General features: G+C 48.0%; 1 protein-coding gene across 4 annotated transcripts in view; it reads left to right on the forward strand.

Annotated features, from left to right (window-relative positions):
* Nucleotides 1-22,943, forward strand: part of HIRA (histone cell cycle regulator) — a 391,587-nt gene that overhangs the window by 356,798 nt on the left and 11,846 nt on the right. For all 4 annotated transcript variants that reach the window (XM_069215325.1, XM_069215322.1, XM_069215324.1 and 1 more), the window contains one exon: nucleotides 14,849-14,937. In XM_069215325.1, coding sequence (XP_069071426.1) covers nucleotides 14,849-14,937 — 89 coding nt within the window. The remainder of the gene's footprint in view (nucleotides 1-14,848; nucleotides 14,938-22,943) is intronic.

The raw sequence follows: 22,943 nt of genomic DNA on the forward strand, positions 1-22,943 counted from the left end.
CCTAGTAGTAGTGGATCATGCTACTAGGTATCCTGAAGCTATTCCCCTTAGGTCGACTACTGCCCCTGCAGTAGCCAAGGCCCTCATTGGTATCTTTACCAGAGTGGGTTTCCCTAAGGAGGTGGTGTCTGACAGAGGTACCAACTTCATGTCAGCATACCTAAAACACATGTGGAATGAGTGTGGAGTGACTTACAAATTCACTACCCCATACCATCCACAAACTAATGGCTTGGTTGAGAGATTCAACAAGACATTAAAAGGCATGATCATGGGGCTCCCAGAAAAACTCAAAAGGAGATGGGATGTCCTCTTGCCATGTCTGCTTTTCGCTTACAGAGAGGTGCCACAGAAGGGAGTAGGATTCTCACCCTTTGAACTTCTGTTTGGCCACCCTGTAAGGGGACCACTTGCTCTTGTTAAAGAAGGCTGGGAGAGACCTCTCCATGAGCCTAAACAAGACATAGTGGACTATGTACTTGGCCTTCGCTCTAGAATGGCAGAGTACATGGAAAAGGCAACCAAAAACCTTGAGGCCAGCCAACAGCTCCAGAAGTTTTGGTATGACCAAAAGGCTGCACTGGTTGAGTTCCAACCAGGGCAGAAAGTCTGGGTTCTGGAGCCTGTGGCTCCCAGGGCACTCCAGGACAAATGGAGTGGCCCTTACCCAGTGCTAGAAAGGAAGAGTCAGGTCACCTACCTGGTGGACCTGGGCACAAGCAGGAGCCCCAAGAGGGTGATCATTGTGAACCGCCTTAAGCTCTTCCATGACAGGGCTGATGTGAATCTGTTGATGGTAACAGATGAGGATCAGGAGGCAGAGAGTGAACCTCTCCCTGATCTTCTGTCATCAGACCCAAAAGATGGCTCAGTAGATGGAGTGATCTACTCAGACACCCTCTCTGGCCAACAGCAAGCTGATTGTAGGAGAGTCCTACAACAGTTTCCTGAACTCTTCTCCTTAACCCCTGGTCAGACACACCTGTGTACCCATGATGTGGACACAGGAGACAGCATGCCTGTCAAAAACAAAATTTTTAGACAGTCTGACCATGTTAAGGAAAGCATCAAGGTGGAAGTCCACAAGATGCTGGAATTGGGAGTAATTGAGCGCTCTGACAGCCCCTGGGCTAGCCCAGTGGTCTTAGTCCCCAAACCTCACACCAAAGATGGAAAGAAAGAGATGAGGTTTTGTGTGGACTACAGAGGGCTCAATTCTGTCACCAAGACAGATGCTCATCCAATTCCTAGAGCTGATGAGCTCATAGATAAATTAGGTGCTGCCAAATTCTTAAGTACCTTTGACTTGACAGCAGGGTACTGGCAAATAAAAATGGCACCTGGAGCAAAAGAGAAAACAGCATTCTCCACACCTGATGGGCATTATCAGTTTACTGTTATGCCCTTTGGTTTAAAGAATGCCCCTGCCACCTTCCAAAGGTTGGTAAATCAAGTCCTTGCTGGCTTGGAGTCCTTTAGCACAGCTTATCTTGATGATATTGCTGTCTTTAGCTCCACCTGGCAGGATCACCTGGTCCACCTGAAGAAGGTTTTGAAGGCTCTGCCATCTGCAGGCCTCTCTATCAAGGCATCCAAATGCCAGATAGGGCAGGGAACTGTGGTTTACTTGGGCCACCTTGTAGGTGGAGGCCAAGTTCAGCCACTCCAACCCAAGATCCAGACTATTCTGGACTGGGTAGCTCCAAAAACCCAGACTCAAGTCAGGGCATTCCTTGGCTTGACTGGGTATTACAGGAGGTTTGTGAAGGGATATGGATCCATTGTGACAGCCCTCACTGAACTCACCTCCAAGAAAATGCCCAAGAAAGTGAACTGGACTGTGGAATGCCAACAGGCCTTTGACACCCTGAAACAAGCAATGTGCTCAGCACCAGTTCTAAAAGCTCCAGATTATTCTAAGCAGTTCATTGTGCAGACTGATGCCTCTGAACATGGGATAGGGGCAGTTTTGTCCCAAACAAATGATGATGGCCTTGACCAGCCTGTTGCTTTCATTAGCAGGAGGTTACTCCCCAGGGAGCAGCGTTGGAGTGCCATTGAGAGGGAGGCCTTTGCTGTGGTTTGGTCCCTGAAGAAGCTGAGACCATACCTCTTTGGGACTCACTTCCTAGTTCAAACTGACCACAGACCTCTCAAATGGCTGATGCAAATGAAAGGTGAAAATCCTAAACTGTTGAGGTGGTCCATCTCCCTACAGGGAATGGACTTTATAGTGGAACACAGACCTGGGACGGCCCATGCCAATGCAGATGGCCTGTTCCAGGTTCTTCCACTTAGAAAATGAAGACTCTCTTGGGAAAGGTTAGTCTCATCCTCTTTCGTTTGGGGGGGGGTTGTGTAAGGAAATGCCTCCTTGGCATGGTTGCCCCCTGACTTTTTGCCTTTGCTGATGCTATGTTTACAATTGAAAGTGTGCTGAGGCCTGCTAACCAGGCCCCAGCACCAGTGTTCTTTCCCTAACCTGTACTTTTGTATCCACAATTGGCAGACCCTGGCATCCAGATAAGTCCCTTGTAACTGGTACTTCTAGTACCAAGGGCCCTGATGCCAAGGAAGGTCTCTAAGGGCTGCAGCATGTCTTATGCCACCCTGGAGACCTCTCACTCAGCACAGACACACTGCTTGCCAGCTTGTGTGTGCTAGTGAGGACAAAACGAGTAAGTCGACATGGCACTCCCCTCAGGGTGCCATGCCAGCCTCTCACTGCCTATGCAGTATAGGTAAGACACCCCTCTAGCAGGCCTTACAGCCCTAAGGCAGGGTGCACTATACCATAGGTGAGGGTACCAGTGCATGAGCATGGTACCCCTACAGTGTCTAAACAAAACCTTAGACATTGTAAGTGCAGGGTAGCCATAAGAGTATATGGTCTGGGAGTCTGTCAAACACGAACTCCACAGCACCATAATGGCTACACTGAAAACTGGGAAGTTTGGTATCAAACTTCTCAGCACAATAAATGCACACTGATGCCAGTGTACATTTTATTGCAAAATACACCACAGAGGGCACCTTAGAGGTGCCCCCTGAAACTTAACCGACTATCTGTGTAGGCTGACTAGTTCCAGCAGCCTGCCACACTAGAGACATGTTGCTGGCCCCATGGGGAGAGTGCCTTTGTCACTCTGAGGCCAGTAACAAAGCCTGCACTGGGTGGAGATGCTAACACCTCCCCCAGGCAGGAGCTGTGACACCTGGCGGTGAGCCTCAAAGGCTCACCCCTTTGTCACAGCCCAGCAGGGCACTCCAGCTTAGTGGAGTTGCCCGCCCCCTCCGGCCACCGCCCCCACTTTTGGCGGCAAGGCTGGAGGGAACAAAGAAAGCAACAAGGAGGAGTCACTGGCCAGTCAGGACAGCCCCTAAGGTGTCCTGAGCTGAGGTGACTCTGACTTTTAGAAATCCTCCATCTTGCAGATGGAGGATTCCCCCAATAGGGTTAGGATTGTGACCCCCTCCCCTTGGGAGGAGGCACAAAGAGGGTGTACCCACCCTCAGGGCTAGTAGCCATTGGCTACTAACCCCCCAGACCTAAACACGCCCTTAAATTTAGTATTTAAGGGCTACCCTGAACCCTAGAAAATCAGATTCCTGCAACTACAAGAAGAAGGACTGCCTAGCTGAAAACCCCTGCAGAGGAAGACCAGAAGACGACAACTGCCTTGGCTCCAGAAACTCACCGGCCTGTCTCCTGCCTTCCAAAGATCCTGCTCCAGCGACGCCTTCCAAAGGGACCAGCGACCTCGACATCCTCTGAGGACTGCCCCTGCTTCGAAAAGACAAGAAACTCCCGAGGACAGCGGACCTGCTCCAAGAAAGGCTGCAACTTTGTTTCCAGCAGCCTTGAAAGAACCCTGCAAGCTCCCCGCAAGAAGCGTGAGACTTGCAACACTGCACCCGGCGACCCCGACTCGGCTGGTGGAGATCCAACGCCTCAGGAGGGACCCCAGGACTACTCTGATACTGTGAGTACAAAAACCTGTCCCCCCTGAGCACCCACAGCGCCGCCTGCAGAGGGAATCCCGAGGCTTCCCCTGACCGCGACTCCTTGAATCCAAGTCCCGACGCCTGGGAGAGACCCTGCACCCGCAGCCCCCAGGACCTGAAGGACCGGACTTTCACTGGAGAAGTGACCCCCAGGAGTCCCTCTCCCTTGCCCAAGTGGAGGTTTCCCCGAGGAACCCCCCCCCTTGCCTGCCTGCAGCGCTGAAGAGATCCCGAGATCTCCCATAGACTAACACTACAAACCCGACGCTTGTTCTAACACTGCACCCGGCTGCCCCCGCGCCGCTGAGGGTGAAATTCCTGTGTGGGCTTGTGTCCCCCCCGGTGCCCTACAAAACCCCCCTGGTCTGCCCTCCGAAGACGCGGGTACTTACCTGCTGGCAGACTGGAACCGGGGCACCCCCTTCTCCATTGAAGCCTATGTGTTTTGGGCACCACTTTGAACTCTGCACCTGACCGGCCCTGAGCTGCTGGTGTGGTAACTTTGGGGTTGCTCTGAACCCCCAACGGTGGGCTACTTTGGACCGAGAACTAAGCCCTGTAAGTGTCCTACTTACCTGGTTAACCTAACAAATACTTACCTCCCCTAGGAACTGTGAAAATTGCACTGTGTCCACTTTTGAAACAGCTATTTGTCAATAACTTGAAAAGTATACATGCACTTTTTATGATTTAAAGTTCCTAAAGTACTTACCTGCAATACCTTTCGAATGAGATATTACATGTAGAATTTGAACCTGTGGTTCTTAAAATAAACTAAGAAAATATATTTTTCTATACAAAAACCTATTGGCTGGATTTGTCTCTGAGTGTGTGTACCTCATTTATTGTCTATGTGTATGTACAACAAATGCTTAACACTACTCCTTGGATAAGCCTACTGCTCGACCACACTACCACAAAATAGAGCATTAGTATTATCTATTTTTACCACTATTTTACCTCTAAGGGGAACCCTTGGACTCTGTGCATGCTATTCCTTACTTTGAAATAGCACATACAGAGCCAACTTCCTACAACTGGTGTTCCTCACTCTCAAATCCTACTCCTTCGCTAGTTTGTGCACCGTTGACCACACTGCTGACCCTTCTGCACCCACCACTCCAGGCAGAACTAAGCAAGGGTATAACTGGTGTTCCTCACTCTCTAACCCTACTCCTTCGCTAGTTTGTGCACCGTTGACCACACTGCTGACCTTTCGACATCCACCACCCCAGGCAGAACTAAGCAAGGGTATAACTGGTGTTCCTCACTCTCTAATCCTTATCTGCTAGTTTGTGCTTTTCGGGGATCATTTCTGGGTTCCTGCTCTTATCTCTTGACACTTCGGCTTGTAATTTGCCTTCTCTTGTCAAATGTTCGGCTCTTTCCAACTTTCACCTCAGAGCTCCAATCCAAAGTATCTTACTGCCCGAAAGTCGTTCTTCACCAGATTTGTTTATGTTCTCCTATGCGAAACTCCTCCAAGACAGATATTATTTGCTTCCCGGCTAAATCAGTGTAGGAAGCTGGCCTAGTGTGTGGGGGGCACCTGTGGTGTTATCACCTTATACCAGGTCCAGGTATCCTCTATTAGTGAGGTGTAGTCAGTGTCTAGGAAGCCGGGGCCCTCTAGAGGTAGATGTGGATGAGCCGCCAAGACTAATCTAGGAGACATGCAAAGCTCATGCAATGCCACTCTAGTCACACAGCACTTACACACATGAAAGAACCACACAGTGTTACAAAAATTAAGGCACTTTATTATGGTAACACAAATACTAAAGTACTGTATAGGCAATACCCCACTGGAGGTAAGTAAGCACACTATTAAATACACATTAGCAATCAATGATTAGCATAGAAAGCAACAGCAAATGGTAACAAGCATTTGCAATGCAATGGGTCTCGCATTACGTCGAGTTAGAGCTATTAGCGCTATAAACGCTTAACCAGACTTTTCCTACCACATTAAATGAAAAGACCAAAAAGAAAAACGAGCTTGATGATCGCGCTGCGAAATAAAGAGAAAAAGTAGTCCAGAAACCATATGGAAAACATGGAGCCTCGTATATTTTCAGTAGTTTACCGGTGCTCTCAAGGAGGGCTAAACATCGGAAAAGGCATGACCCACGCATGCCTTTCACAAATGAAAACAAGCGAATTTTAAAAGGCAAGCCCACGACCCAATGAAAGTGGCTGACGTAACATGGGCGTGGTTAAAATCTGCCTAAAGAGAGATTAGAAGAGGGACGGAGCGCTTTGTGCTCGCCCCTAAAAACAGTAGCAAATACTGAGGGCCCTATGGAGAGACCAAACCACATACTAAGTAAGTGGAATGTGAAAGGCAGTCCCCCTCCCAAGGAAGTGGAATCAGTAGAAGGGAGCTGGAGGAACTAGGAACCCCAAAAGGTAAGTCCCAGGTTTCCTCCCCACCCCCAGCGACCAGGAGAGAAGAGGTAAGTACCTGTTTTTTCCCCAGACCCACAGGAGAACTTTGGAAAAGGACTTTGCAAGACTCGAAGGAACAGAAGATGGATCCTGACAGAAGAGGACCTGCAAATGAAAGGGACCAAGTCCAGTTCGAGTTGGAGTGTTCGGTCAGGGCAGGAACGACTACTCACCCTTCTGTGGATGCAGGACCATGTCGACAGTGGATGAAGAAAGTCAGCAGTGCAGCACAGGAGCAGTAGAGGAGTTCCAGAAGTGATGCATGTGATGTCCTACATCAGTGGTTGCGATGCAGTCAGTCAGTGGTGCTGGAAATCCACCAACAAGCCTTGACAAATGCAAGAGTTGGTGATGAAGGTTTTGCATGGCTGAAGAGTCCTCTAAGGAGCCCCCAGAGTGCATGGAATTATACAACCAATCCTGGCAACAGTATTGGGGTATGATTCCGACATATTTGATACCAAACATGCCCAGGTTCTGAGATACCATTAAGTAGCTGGACATAGGTAGTGACCCCTGGTGCCCCAATGCCCTGGGTACCTCAGTACCATATATTAGGGACTTATATGGGGGCACCAGTATGCCAATTGTGGGGTGCTGAAGAGTCCAATGGCAAGAAAACTGGAACACATAGGTTCTATTGGGAAGATGGGCTCCTGTACGCTGAGGCAAGAGATCCCAAACCCGGTGCCACTAGGTGAGTGGTAGTGCCTCAGGCGTTCAGAGAGTTCATACTGACCTTAGCCCATGATATTCCCCTTGCTGGGCATTTGGGACAAACCAAGACGTGGGAGAGACTAGTCAACCACTTCTACTGGCCCAACATGTCCCAGAAAGTTAAGGAGTTTTGTGTCTCCTGTACCACCTGTCAAGCCAGTGGTAAGACAGGTGGACATCCAAAGGCCCCCCTCATTCCACTTCCAGTGGTGGGGGTCCCCTTTGAAAGGGTGGCTGTGGACATAGTGGGTCCACTTGAACCTCCCACAGCCTCAGGAAATATGTACATACTAGTAGTAGTGGATCATGCTACTAGGTATCCTGAAGCTATTCCCCTTAGGTTGACTACTGCCCCTGCAGTAGCCATGGCCCTCATTGGTATCTTTACCAGAGTGGGCTTCCCTAAGGAGGTGGTGTCTGACAGAGGTACCAACTTCATGTCAGCATACCTGAAACACATGTGGAATGAGTGTGGAGTGACTTATAAATTCACTACACCCTATCATCCACAAACTAATGGCCTTGTTGAGAGATTCAACAAGACATTAAAGGGCATGATCATGGGGTTCCCAGAAAAACTCAAAAGGAGATGGGATGTCCTCTTGCCATGCCTGCTTTTCGCTTACAGAGAGGTGCCTCAGAAGGGAGTTGGGTTCTCACCCTTTGAACTTCTGTTTGGCCACCCTGTAAGGGGACCACTAGCTATTGTGAAAGAAGGCTGGGAGAGACCTCTTCATGAGCCTAAACAAGACATAGTGGACTATGTACTTGGCCTTCGCTCAAGGATGGCAGAGTACATGGAAAAGGCAAGTAAAAACCTTGAGGCCAGCCAACAGCTCCAGAAGTTTTGGTATGACCAAAAGGCTGCAATGGTTGAATTTCAACCAGGGCAGAAAGTCTGGGTTTTGGAGCCTGTGGCTCCCAGGGCACTCCAGGACAAATGGAGTGGCCCTTACCCAGTGCTAGAGAAGAAGAGTCAGGTCACCTACCTGGTGGACCTAGGCACTAGCAGGACCCCCAAGAGGGTGATCCATGTGAACCGCCTAAAACTCTTCCATGATAGGGCTGATGTGAATCTGTTGATGGTAACAGATGAGGACCAGGAAGCTGAGAGTGAACCTCTCCCTGATCTCCTCTCATCAAACCCTAAAGATGGCTCAGTGGATGGAGTGATCTATTCAGACACCCTCTCTGGCCAACAGCAATCTGACTGTAGGAAGGTCCTGCAGCAGTTTGCTGAGCTCTTTTCCCTAACCCCTGGTCAGACACACCTGTGTACCCATGATGTGGACACAGGAGACAGCATGCCTGTCAAAAACAAAATTTTCAGACAGTCTGACCAAGTTAAGGAAAGCATCAAGGTGGAAGTCCACAAGATGCTGGAATTGGGAGTAATTGAGCACTCTGACAGCCCCTGGGCTAGCCCAGTGGTCTTAGTCCCCAAACCTCACACCAAAGATGGAAAGAGAGAGATGAGGTTTTGTGTGGACTACAGAGGACTTAATTCTGTCACCAAGACAGACGCCCATCCCATTCCTAGAGCTGATGAACTGATAGACAAATTAGGTGCTGCCAAATTCTTAAGTACCTTTGACTTAACAGCAGGGTACTGGCAAATCAAAATGGCACCTGGAGCAAAAGAAAAGACAGCATTCTCCACACCTGATGGGCATTATCAGTTTACTGTTATGCCCTTTGGTTTAAAGAATGCCCCTGCCACCTTCCAAAGGTTGGTGAATCAAGTCCTCGCTGGGTTGGAGTCCTTTAGTGCAGCTTATCTTGATGATATTGCTGTCTTTAGCTCCAACTGGCAGGATCACTTGTTCCACCTGAAGAAGGTTTTGAAGGCTCTGCAATCAGCAGGCCTCTCTATCAAGGCATCCAAATGCCAGATAGGGCAGGGAACTGTGGTTTACTTGGGACACCTTGTAGGCGGAGGCCAAGTTCAGCCACTCCAGCCCAAGATCCAGACTATTCTGGACTGTGCAGCTCCAAAAACCCAGACTCAAGTCAGGGCATTCCTTGGCTTGACTGGGTATTACAGGAGGTTTGTGAAAGGATATGGATCCATAGTGACAGCCCTCACAGAACTCTCCACCAAGAAAATGCCCAAGAAGGTAAACTGGACTGTAGAATGCCAACAGGCCTTTGACACCCTGAAACAAGCAATGTGCACAGCACCAGTTCTAAAAGCTCCAGATTACTCCAAGCAGTTCATTGTGCAGACAGATGCCTCTGAACATGGGATAGGGGCAGTTTTGTCCCAAACAAATTATGATGGCCTTGACCAGCCTGTTGCTTTCATTAGCAGGAGGTTACTCCCCAGGGAGCAGCATTGGAGTGCCATTGAGAGGGAGGCCTTTGCTGTGGTTTGGTCCCTGAAGAAGCTGAGACCATACCTCGTTGGTACTCACTTTGTAGTTCAAACTGACCACAGAACTCTCAGATGGCTGATGCAAATGAAAAGTGAAAATCCAAAACTGTTGAGGTGGTCCATCTCCCTACAGGGAATGGACTTTATAGTGGAACACAGACCTGGGACTGCCCATGCCAATGCAGATGGCCTTTCCAGGTTCTTCCACTTAGAAAATGAAGACTCTCTTGGGAAAGGTTAGTCTCATCCTCTTTCGTTTGGGGGAGGGGGGGTTGTGTAAGGAAATGCCTCCTTGGCATGGTTACCCCCTGACTTTTTGCCTTTGCAGATGCTATGTTTTGAATTGAAAGTGTGCTGAGGCCTGCTAACCAGGCCCCAGCACCAGTGTTCTTTCCCTAACCTGTACTTTTGTTTTCACAATTGGCACACCCTGGCATCCAGGTAAGTCCCTTGTAACTGGTACCCCTGGTACCAAGGGCCCTGATGCCAGGGAAGGTCTCTAAGGGCTGCAGCATATCTTATGCCACCCTGGGGACCCCTCACTCAGCACAGACACACTGCTTTCCAGCTTGTTTGTGCTGGTGAGGACAAAACGAGTAAGTCAACATGGCACTCCCCTCAGGGTGCCATGCCAACCTCACACTGCCTATGCAGTATAGATAAGTCAGCCCTCTAGCAGGCCTTACAGCCCTAAGGCAGGGTGCACTATACCATAGGTGAGGGCCCCAGTGCATGAGCACTGTGCCCCTACAGTGTCTAAGCCAAACCTTAGACATTGTAAGTGCAGGGTAGCCATAAGAGTATATGGTCTGGGAGTCTGTCCAACACGAACTCCACAGCACCATAATGGCTGCACTGAAAACTGGGAAGTTTGGTATCAAACTTCTCAGCACAATAAATGCACACTGATGCCAGTGTACATTTTATTGTGAAATACACCCCAGAGGGCACCTTAGAGGTGCCCCCTGAAACCTTAACCAACTACCTGTGTAGGCTGACTGGTTTTTAGCAGCCTGCCACATTCGAGACATGTTACTGGCCACATGGGGAGAGTGCCTTTGTCACTCTAGGGCTAGTAACAAAGCCTGCACTGGGTGGAGATGCTATCACCTCCCCCAGACAGGAGCTGTAACACCTGGCGGTGAGCCTCAAAGGCTCACCCCCTTTGTTCCAGCACCACAGGGCATTCCAGCTAGTGGAGTTGCCCTCCCCCTCCGGCCACGGCCCCACTTTTGGCGGCAAGGCCGGAGGAGATAGAGAAAAACAAGGAGGAGTCACTGGCCAGTCAGGACAGCCCCTAAGGCAACCTGAGCTGAAGTGACTCTGACTTTTAGGAATCCTCCATCTTGCAGATGGAGGATCCCCCCAATAGGGATAGGAATGTGACCCCCTTCCCTTGGGAGGAGGTACAAAGAGGGTGTAGCCACCCTCAGGGCTAGTAGCCATTGGCTACTGCCCTCCCTGACCTAAACACACCCCTAAATCTTGTATTTAGGGGCTCCCCTGAACCTAGGAAATCAGATTCCTGCAACTTACGAAGAAGAGGACTGCTGAGCTGAAAAACCCCTGCAGAGAAGACGGAGACACCAACTGCTTTGGCCCCAGCCCTACCGGCCTGTCTCCCTCCTTCAGAAGAAAACTGCTCCAGCGACGCTTTCCCCAGGACCAGCGACCTCTGAATCCTCAGAGGACTGCCCTGCTTCCAAAAGACCAAGAAACTCCAGAGAACAGCGGCCCTGTTCAACAAAGACTGCAACTTTGTTTCCAGAGGAGCAGATTTAAAGACCCCTGCAATCCCCGCAAGAAGCGTGAGACTTGCAACACTGCACCCGGCGACCCCGACTCGACTGGTGGAGAAACAACGCTACAGGGAGGACCCCCCGGCGACTCCGAGACTGTGAGTAACCAAAGTTGTCCCCCCTGAGCCCCCACAGCGACGCCTGCAGAGGGAATCCCGAGGCTCCCCCTGACCACGACTGCCTGACTCTAAGATCCCGACGCCTGGAAAAGACCCTGCACCCGCAGCCCCCAGGACCTGAAGGATCGGAACTCCAGTGCAGGAGTGACCCCCAAGAGGCCCTCTCCCTTGCCCAGGTGGTGGCTACTCCGAGGAGCCCCCCCTTGTCTGCCTGCATCGCAGAAGAGACCCCTTAGTCTCCCATTGAAACCTATTGAAAACCCGACGCGTGTTTGCACACTGCACCCGGACGCCCCAGTGCCGCTGAGGGTGTACTTTCTGTGCTGACTTGTGTGTCCCTCCCCCCCCGGTGCCCTACAAAACCCCCCCTGGTCTGCCCTCCGAAGACGCGGGTACTTACCTGCTGGCAGACTGGAACCGGGGCACCCCCTTCTCCATTGAAGCCTATGTGTTTTGGGCACCACTTTGAACTCTGCACCTGACCGGCCCTGAGCTGCTGGTGTGGTGACTTTGGGGTTGCTCTGAACCCCCTACGGTGGGCTACCTTGGACCCCAATTTGAACCCCGTAGGTGGTTTACTTACCTGCAAGAACTAACATTACTTTACCTCCCCCAGGAACTGTGAAAATTGCACTGTGTCCACTTTTAAAATAGCTATATGTGTTTTATGTAAAAAGTATATATGCTATTGTGATTATTCAAAGTTCCTAAAGTACTTACCTGCAATACCTTTCAAATGAGATATTACATGTAGAATTTGAACCTGTAGTTCTTAAAATAAACTAAGAAAATATATTTTTCTATAACAAAAACCTATTGGCCTGGAATTGTCTCTGAGTGTGTGTTCCTCATTTATTGCCTGTGTGTATGTACAACAAATGCTTAACACTACTCGTTTGATAAGCCTACTGCTCGACCACACTGCCACAAAATAGAGCATTAGTATTATCTCTTTTTGCCACTATCTTACCTCTAAGGGGAACCCTTGGACTCTGTGCATACTATTCCTTACTTTGAAATAGTGCATACAGAGCCAACTTCCTACAATTTGCTATCGCACAACAGTCATTTCACCATGGTATCACGTTGCCTGGTGACCAGAATCAATGCAGCAGAGAGGAGACTTAGTTAATGAATGAAAGTTTGTGAAAAGATTCAAGATTTTTGATGGCTTTTTTGAAGATAGCAAGGGGCTGACTGACACAAATAGATGTAGGAAGTATGTTCCAAAGTTTGGAAGTCTAGTATATAATTGGAATGGCCACCAGCACAGGATTTGTTGCTGTGAGGGATGTTCAATACCCAAGGTAGAGGAACGAAGAGAACAACCTGGGACACAGAGAAGAAGTTAAGCTGTGATAAGGGATTTGTTTTAGATGTTAAAGGTCATGTAACATGCTTAGGATTCTAATAATGATCTGCTTATGCGTAGGACGCCAGTGAAGTGCAGCGAGGTGCTTAGGTACTCCCTGTGATCAAGAGAAGCCCACGACAAGCTCACATAGTCAGAATCACCTTCAGTTGTGCAATGGGGACAATGGCAAAGTACATTGCATTGCAGTAGATGAGCCTTGATGAGTTAAGGCAAGGACAGCAGACTTTGGACAGTGAAAGGTACAAAGCATGAGGATTTTCCGAGCCTTTTCAATAGGACCAAAGTGGAAGTGAGCTTGTCAATTTGAGGTTTGGAAGTTAGTTTGTCAACGACAATACCAAGCTTTTTGGTTTGGGTGGCTGGAGATGGTGGAGGGCCACCATAGTTATGACCAGGAACGAAAGTTATGGCCAAAGATCAGGGTTTCTGTTGTGTCAGCATTTAGCTTGAGCTGGGTCTGCTGCATTCAGGAGCACATCCTGACACACGCTGTTTGTTGGGGTTCGGCTTGAGTTTCCTGCATGAATGAGACTTCTATATATGCAGGCTATAGCACGAGTGAAGACGGGTTGTATTGAAGAGGTGAAAAAAGGGAGAGGTACAAGGCAAGGTTGCCCTCTCTCACTGCTGTTGTTTGCACTTGAGATGAAACCGATGGAGACTGAGGTCAGCGTTGCAGAAGTAGGGGGATCATCATTTGCTTGTCTGTATATATTCTATGCAAGTAAACAGATGGCATCAACTTGAAATCTCATTGCCTCTACTCCTCCAAGACCTACAGGACTTTAGTGCTGTGTAAGGGCTTGTAAGAAACCAAGCTACAAGGGGGTCAGGGGTTGGCTAGAATGGCATGGGAAACATACTCTGAAGTGTGACTGAATTTGGGAGATGGATAGGAAACACACAGTAGAAATATCTTGATGGCTTCAAGAGTTCAGTAACATGTTAGAACTCGCTGTGACTCTCAGTTATGGAAAAGGTGCACTTCCCAAAATGTTACAGACGCCCTCTTCCCTTCCAAGGTGCCCGAACACAATGCAGAGCTCAGTGGGTCCATTGTCTACAAAATTGTTCAGGGAGCTGGACAGATTGTTGGTGTTGCTGGTCTGGGGAGAGATACTCAGTGGAGTGCAAGTGGAGCCCCTAAAGCTCAGCTGGGAAAAGGGGGCTTGGGGCTGCCTGATTTGTAGGTCTATTATGTGGTGACACAGATAGAAGATGTGCTCCGATGGAGAGCAGAGGAGGGTAACTGGTAAATCAGACTGCTTTACTCCCTTGCTGGAACTTCTCATTTAACATACTCAAGGAATACTTCAACATAACTTGGAAGGTAGGAAAAACCTGGGAAAGAGCGGTGACAGGAAATTGCACTCCCATTTGCACCTGATACAGATATATGAAGCCCACAAACCTTTCAGCAAATAGGTCACTACATGACTGTAGCAGTGGTGGGGGGTGGAATTTAAACCTAAAATGTTTGGAGTGGTACATAGACCACCAGGAGAAATTGAGTACTAACATGAGGAACACAAGTAGTGGGAGGAAATTGTGGAGTATATTCAGTATGTAGGAAGACAGAGTTTGGCCAAGTGAGTGCTAGTATGTACTGAGTACTCCGTTTGTATAGGCAAATAATGAGGGCATGAAAATAGTAGGCCTTTAAACAGTAGAAAAGTTGGAAGGAACAAAAGAAGCACTGTCGTCACAGACTCAACAATGCAAGGCTTATGATGAGGGTGGCAGAGTGGGAACATCATAGATAAAGCAAACTGTAATTCACTAAAACGGATCTCAGTGTTGTTTCACAATATCATGTTTGATGTTCATAATAAAATGCTAAAATAAAGGGGTTTGTTTTTGTGGGGTTTTTTATTTAGTTTTTTTTTCTTCATTTAAACTTACCACCCGTAGTGTATATGACCTTTTGTACTGTTTCTGTTGCCATCTACATAATTGCCTGTCATAAGACTCATGTTTTGCTCTTGGAATACATTTCTCTGTTTTTGGGCAGGCTTTGAGTTCCGGCTTCGCGAGCTCTGCAAGGATTTACTAGGGCCAGTGCACAACTCAGCTGGAAGTCAGTGGGAGTCCAGAATACTGGTAAGAGCAGGTTTTAATTTTACATGGATTTATGTACACAGTAAAGATAAACATGTATGTTTCCTGCGGGCCTCTGGGAGGGAGGAAGTGAGGGAGGTGTACACAGATGGATAGGCAGCTCATCTGCTTCCTGTATCGATCACCGGCTTCAGCACTTCCTGTGCCCAGAGCAAGCTACTGAGGATCTGAGACTGCCTCTGGTACTTCCTCAAACACTTAGGGACATCTCTGTCTCATCACAAGAAGGCTAGCAGCGTCCCTTTAACTCAAATGGCCTCTATCCCTTTGATATTGAAGAGGCCAAGGTCTGATATGAGCAGCACTTGCTACTGTAGTGGACTCTTTTGAAAGGCTTTATGGAATAACAAAAATATAATGGTATGCCAATTAATCAGATTTATTTCTGCATAGAACCACCACAGTTAATCTTAACTTTCATGTGTTGACTTCAGCCCTCACTCTTTCCCACATAGGCCCTGCATGCCAAGTTATCTTATTAAACTCTAACATGGTGTTACTAAGTACTAAAAGGTTGAGGGGGAAATCTGAGCCCTTCTACCCTACACCTTTACTATTCATGATACAGAAAGTTCAGTTGAATCCTCCTTGATGGATTTCGGCATCATCATGCGTCCATCTGTCATCAGGAACTGCACGTCCTGCTGTGAGGGCTAAGAAGGATCCTACCCTACTAGTTTACAGATTCCTAAATGCTGTTCACTTTTTGATGTTGCTGTGTGGCAGTACGTTACACCTCGATTTCCAGAGAAGACATATTGAATGATTGCCCAGCATTGTTTCTCTGCTTGGCCTCCTGCACAGGAGGACATCATTATGCTTTTGAAGTTGTTAATGATGTTTGGAACCATATGTAGACTAGGCTCCTCCCCTTTCCTATTCTAAAGTAAGCTGCTGCAATTCCCATTGTGAAAGCAGATCAGTAGGCAGGCTGCTTTGATATCCCCAGGACTGCTGCAGCTCAATCTCCTGACATCACTATCCAATATTAGGGCCCCTTGCTCTTAGTAGTAACAGCAATCAATGTTTGTTTATTTGCCAGGGCTTGCTTGCACTGATTCACAAGCCCATCATAAGCTCAGAAAAAAAATCTAAAAACATGCTTTCACTCTGTTCTTTCCACTATGGAAGCGCAGCATTAGCATGCCCCCCATATCCTCATCCCGCCCATAACAGCACCTCAGCAACTCTGCTGGACCAATTATGATTGTAATACCTAGAAACAGAAGTAAGGGAATGCCTTCTCCTAATGTTAAGCTTATTTTAGGTGTTGCGTTGGGTTTTTTACTTGTGTGCATGGTCCTGACGTGCACACCCAGTTTATTCTGATGAATAATTCTAACAGCAGCTTCCTCACCTTTAAAATATCTCCAGGCGCCAGACTGGATCCAGACAGTTTTTAGCATAGCCTGTATGCAATGGTAGGTAGCATTGTGCGGTTCCGCAGAGAGGTAAGTGACAGCGGGAGCTGCATAAAAAGCTCCACCCAAGTGTGCTGAGTTCCTTTCATGCCACGTCTTCTTACGCAAATCCGGAGCCAGCGCCTTACTCTTTCACATCAGTTGACAAGGGTTATTTGACAAAATTATTTTCCTTTGTGCAAGGGAACATGCTCCCTTATGCACACAGTGGCGATTCGGGATGGCAAAGCCAAACTGTACATGGCAGAACACCTGAGGAAGTTAAGTAAGTTCCGTTCCCAGACACAGTCTAAAGCACGGACCCTCTCCTGATCTCAGGGTCGCTCCCACAACAGGTCCTCCTTGTCATCCAAGTCTTAAGGTAAGTGAAAGACACACAAGAAGTCCAAGTAAGTCTCTTCTTCTCAGAAGCTGAGAGGACATCAAGGTGATCACCAGTCTTGTTCCTTGTCCCCCACCAAGGAGCCAATTCTGTAACTGATCCCGATGAACCCTACATTTCAGGGTCTGTTGGTGCAAATTTCAGGAGCTGTCGGTGGTGCAGCAACACGTTGAGACATTCAAGGAAGCAACGTTGTGAATCTTTGGCACCTGCCGGCTCCCTCTGGCGCGTCTCTGGCCTCCATTTGGCTTACCACCAGCAGGTCTGCTGTCTGTGCCTCCCAAACCCAATTCGGGTTCAGCTGTGACTCGGGAGCCCACTCCATGTCCAGCAACACTATCCATGCTGGTTCCTGACACGTCGGCGCCAGCGCTGATCCTGTTGTCCTGTCAGACTCCAAACCAAACCTGTCTCGATCTCACTGAGGTCGTGTCTGGGAACAGTTCTGATGTGACTGGCCACGCTTCACTGTGACTGTGACTCCGACAAAACATGACCTTTTCCTAGCTGTTGCCTTCCAGAGCACCGAAACTTTTCAGATTCTGACCAGAGCCATCCAGCCTTTGGCTACGATGGAGATGATTGGGATGGATTTCCCAAGTGGACCGACAAGACACCAGTGGACTTGACAGTTCCCCCTGATACGGGGCTGTGTTCTTCTCCTGGTCCCGCAGCAGAAGAGACAGCTCCATTGTCTGTGGCCATCAGACAGGCAGCTAAAGTCCTGGACTTGTAATTGCTGTCTGTTGAAGTTAAAACCAGTGTCTTCACTGAAGTTGTGCGCTCTTCACCCGAGCCTCTGTTGCTTTTCAACGAAGCTCTGTCCAACACAGTCTTAGGCACTTAGGCTACACCTTGTTCCTGTCATCTTGTAAATAGATGGTTAGCGCAGTGCCACAGACCTGGACAGACCTTCCTTTTTAACGCACCACCCTGCTCTGGAGAGCCTGGTGGTCCAGGCTTCCACTATCTGGATCAATCCAAACTCTTTTCCTACAACCCCTCCAGATAGGGAGTTGAAGAGATTTGAGGCATTCAGGAAACACGTGTTCGATGGCATCTGTCGCTGTAGATACACATGTTCTGCATTAGTTCGCCATCTGGTGTTGGGTCGGAGTGTTACAAGTTGTTTTTCTTCGAAGAAGTGTTTTCGAGTCACGGGACCGAGTGACTCCTCCTTCTGTGCTCATTGCGCATGGGCGTCGACTCCATCTTCGATTGTTTTCTTTCCGCCATCGGGTTCGGACGTGTTCCTGTCGCTCCGAGTTTCGGAACGGAAAGATAGCTGAAAACGGAAGATTTTCGACGGTATCGTTGCGATCCGGTTCGAGATAAACACATACGACGACGCATTGAACATCGAAGCGCTTCGGAGCCCTTTGGGGTAGATTTCGGCACACCGTCGGGGCCTAGTCGGCCCGACCGCGTGGAGAACAACGCCGATGGAACGGACCCCGTTTCGATTCTGCCCCGAATGCCACAACAAATATCCTTATACGGACCAACACTCGGTCTGTAACCTGTGCCTGTCACCCGAGCACAGCGAAGAATCCTGCGAGGCCTGTCGGGCGTTCCGGTCCCGAAAAACTCTGCGCGACCGTCGAGCAAGAAGACTGCAGATGGCGTCCACGCCAAAGGAGCATCGACAGTTCGAGACAGAAGAGGAACAGGAGGAATCCTTTTCCATCCAGGATTCAGACTCCGACGAACTCGACAATACAAAAACTGTGAGTAAGACGTCGAGATCAGAACTTAAAAAAGGCAAAAAGGCCCAGGGGACGCCACTGCCAACCGGCCATGGCTCAACCCAAATTCCCGGTGACCAACAATCGGCACCGAAAAAGGCCCATTCAGTGTCGAGATCATCCGACTTCGGTCGAGACACCGGCACACAGCCTCCTCGGGACCGAGAGAGTGCTAAAGAGAAGCATCGACACCGAGAGTTCGGTGTCGACACGGATCGACGCCGAGACAGTGGCGCCGAAGACCATAGAGGCCAAGATTTTTCGGCACAAAAGAAGAGGAAGGTTACCTCGGAGCCGAAAAGACAAACCACAGGGTTTTCGGAGCCGAAAAAAGCACCAACAGACCCAGTTTCAGGCTCATATACTGAAGAACATTCTATGTCTTCACAAATGAAAAAACACAGATTCGAACAGGAACTGCAATCCACTGAAGTGGATCACACGCAAAAGCGTATCTTTATTCAGCAGGGGACAGGTAAGATCAGTACCCTTCCACCTGTCAAAAGAAAGAGAACACTTCAGTTTACAGCACTAGAGGCTCCTCAGCAACAAACAGCAAAGAAGGTAACACCTCCTCCCTCGCCTCCACCTGTAACTCCGGCTTCGCCAACTTACACCCCGTCACATTCACCAGCTCACACCGCCATGAGCCACGATGACCAAGATCAAGACGCGTGGGACTTGTACGATGCACCAGTGTCTGATAACAGCCCAGACACATACCCAACTAGGCCATCACCACCTGAGGACAGCACAGCCTATTCACAAGTGGTGGCTAGAGCAGCACAGTTCCATAATGTGGAACTACACTCTGAACAAGTAGAGGATGACTTTTTATTTAACACCCTCTCCTCCACCCACAGCTCCTACCAAAGCCTGCCTATGCTCCCAGGCATGCTACGCCATGCAAAAGAGATCTTCAAGGAGCCTGTTAAAAGTAGGGCAGTAACGCCTAGAGTGGACAAAAAGTATAAGGCGCCTCCTACGGACCCTGTATTCATCACCTCTCAGCTGCCACCAGATTCTGTGGTGGTAGGGGCTGCCAGAAAACGGGCAAATTCACACACTTCTGGGGATGCACCTCCCCCAGATAAAGAAAGCAGAAAGTTCGATGCAGCCGGGAAGAGGGTCGCTGTCCAAGCAGCAAACCAGTGGCGCATCGCAAACTCACAAGCGCTGCTAGCGCGATACGACAGAGCCCACTGGGATGAGATGCAGCATCTCATTGAACATCTCCCAAAAGATCTACAAAAAAGAGCAAAACAGGTTGTTGAGGAGGGTCAAAACATTTCCAACAATCAAATACGCTCCTCTATGGATGCAGCAGACACAGCCGCAAGGACCATTAATACGTCTGTTACCATCCGTAGGCACGCATGGCTCAGAACGTCTGGATTCAAGTCAGAAATTCAGCAGGCAGTACTTAACATGCCAGTAAACGAAAAACTTCTGTTCGGTCCGGAGGTCGACACAGCCATAGAAAAGCTCAAAAAGGACACTGACACTGCCAAAGCCATGGGCGCACTCTACTCCCCGCAGAGCAGAGGATCTTATACCACCTTCCGCAAAACACCTTTTAGAGGAGGGTTTCGGGGTCAGGCCACACAAGCTAGTACCTCACAGTCCGCACCGTCCACCTACCAGGGACAGTACAGGGGAGGCTTTCGGGGCCAGTATAGAGGAGGGCAATTCCCTAGAAATAGAGGAAGATTTCAAAGCCCCAAAACCACTACCAACAAGCAGTGACTCACACGTCACTCACCCCCCCCCCCCACACAACACCAGTGGGGGGAAGGATAGGTCAATATTACGAAGCATGGGAGGAAATAACTACAGACACATGGGTCCTAGCAATTATCCAACATGGTTATTGCATAGAATTCCTGCAATTCCCTCCACACATACCACCAAAATCACAAAACTTATCAAAACACCATTCACAGCTTCTAGAGATAGAAGTTCAAGCACTACTGCAAAAAAATGCAATAGAATTAGTACCAAGCACACAAATAAACACAGGAGTTTATTCTCTGTACTTCTTGATACCAAAAAAGGACAAAACACTGAGACCAATTCTAGACCTCAGAGTAGTAAACACATTCATCAAATCAGACCATTTTCACATGGTCACACTACAAGAAGTGTTACCATTGCTCAAAAAACACAACTACATGACAACCCTAGACCTCAAAGACGCATATTTCCATATACCAATACATCAATCACACAGAAAATATCTAAGGTTTGTATTCAAAGGAATACATTACCAATTCAAGGTATTGCCTTTTGGTTTAACAACCGCTCCCAGAGTATTCACAAAATGCCTAGCAGTAGTCGCTGCACACATCAGAAGGCAGCAAATACATGTATTCCCGTATCTAGACGACTGGCTAAACAAAACCAGCTCGCTCACACAATGCTCAAACCACACAAATCAAGTCATACAAACCCTCTACAAACTAGGGTTCACCGTCAACTTTGCAAAATCCAACATTCAGCCAAGCAAAGTACAGCAATATCTAGGAGCCATAATAGACACAACAAAAGGAGTAGCAACGCCAACTCCACAAAGAATTCACAATTTCAACAGAGTCATTCAACACATGTCTCCAAATCAAACAATACAAGCAAGAACAATACTACAGCTCCTAGGCATGATGTCCTCATGCATAGCCATTGTCCCAAACGCAAGACTGCACATGAGGCCCTTACAACAGTGCCTAGCCTCACAGTGGTCTCAAGCACAGGGTCACCTTCTAGATCTGGTGTTAATAGACCGCCAAACTTACCTCTCGCTTCTATGGTGGAACAGTATAAATTTAAACAAAGGGCGGCCTTTCCAAGACCCAGTGCCACAGTACGTAATAACAACAGATGCTTCCATGACAGGGTGGGGAGCACATCTCAATCAACACAACATAAGAGGACAATGGAACATACATCAAACAAAACTGCATATAAATCATCTAGAATTATTAGCAGTTTTTCAAGCACTAAAAGCTTTCCAACCAATCATAACCCACAAATACATCCTTGTCAAAACAGACAACATGACAACGATGTATTATCTAAACAAACAAGGAGGAACACATTCTACGCAGTTAAGCTTATTAGCTCAAAACATATGGAAGTGGGCAATCCACCATCAAATTCGCCTAATAGCACAGTTTATTCCAGGGATCCAGAATCAACTGGCAGACAATCTCTCTCGAGATCACCAGCAAGTCCACGAATGGGAGATCCACCCACAAATTCTGAACACCTACTTCACACTCTGGGGAACACCTCAAATAGACTTATTTGCAACAAAGGAGAACGCAAAATGCCAAAACTTCGCGTCCAGATACCCACACAAGCACTCCCAAGGCAATGCCCTATGGATGAACTGGTCAGGAATATTTGCTTACGCTTTTCCTCCTCTCCCTCTCCTTCCTTATCTAGTAAACAAATTGAGTCAAAACAAACTCAAACTCATTTTAATAGCACCAACGTGGGCAAGACAACCCTGGTACACAACACTGCTAGATCTTTCTGTAGTACCCCACATCAAACTGCCCAACAAACCAGATCTGTTAACGCAACACAACCAACAGATCAGACACCCAGATCCAGCATCGCTGAATCTAGCAATCTGGCTCCTGAAATCCTAGAATTCGGACACTTACAACTTAGCCAAGAGTGTATGGAAGTCATAAAGCAGGCCAGAAGGCCATCCACTAGACACTGCTACGCAAGTAAGTGGAAAAGATTTGTTTGTTACTGCCATCATAATCAGATACAACCACTAGACGCAACTCCAAAACATATAGTAAATTACTTGCTCCATTTACAAAAAGCAAAGCTAGCCTTCTCTTCTATTAAAATACACCTTGCAGCAATATCTGCATACCTGCAGACTACCTATTCAACTTCCTTGTATAGGATACCAGTCATCAAAGCATTCATAGAAGGTCTTAAAAGAATTATACCACCAAGAACACCACCTGTTCCTTCATGGAACCTAAACGTGGTCCTAACAAGACTCATGGGCCCACCTTTCGAACCCATGCACTCTTGCGGAATACAATTCCTAACCTGGAAAGTTGCCTTTCTCATCGCCATTACATCTTTAAGAAGAGTAAGTGAAATTCAAGCGTTCACAACACAAGAACCTTTTATACAAATACATAAAAATAAGGTCGTCCTACGACCTAATCCAACATTTTTACCAAAAGTTATTTCACCGTTCCATCTAAATCAAACGGTAGAACTACCAGTTTTTTTCCCACAGCCAGATTCTGTGGCTGAAAGAGCACTACATACATTAGATGTCAAAAGAGCATTAATGTACTACATTGACAGGACAAAGAACATCAGAAAGACTAAACCGCTATTTATTGCATTCCAAAAACCTCATGCAGGTAACCCAATATCAAAACAAGGTATAGCCAGATGGATAGT

Source organism: Pleurodeles waltl, chromosome 11 (genome assembly GCF_031143425.1).
Source record: "Pleurodeles waltl isolate 20211129_DDA chromosome 11, aPleWal1.hap1.20221129, whole genome shotgun sequence".
In the NCBI taxonomy this organism is placed as follows: domain Eukaryota; kingdom Metazoa; phylum Chordata; class Amphibia; order Caudata; family Salamandridae; genus Pleurodeles; species Pleurodeles waltl.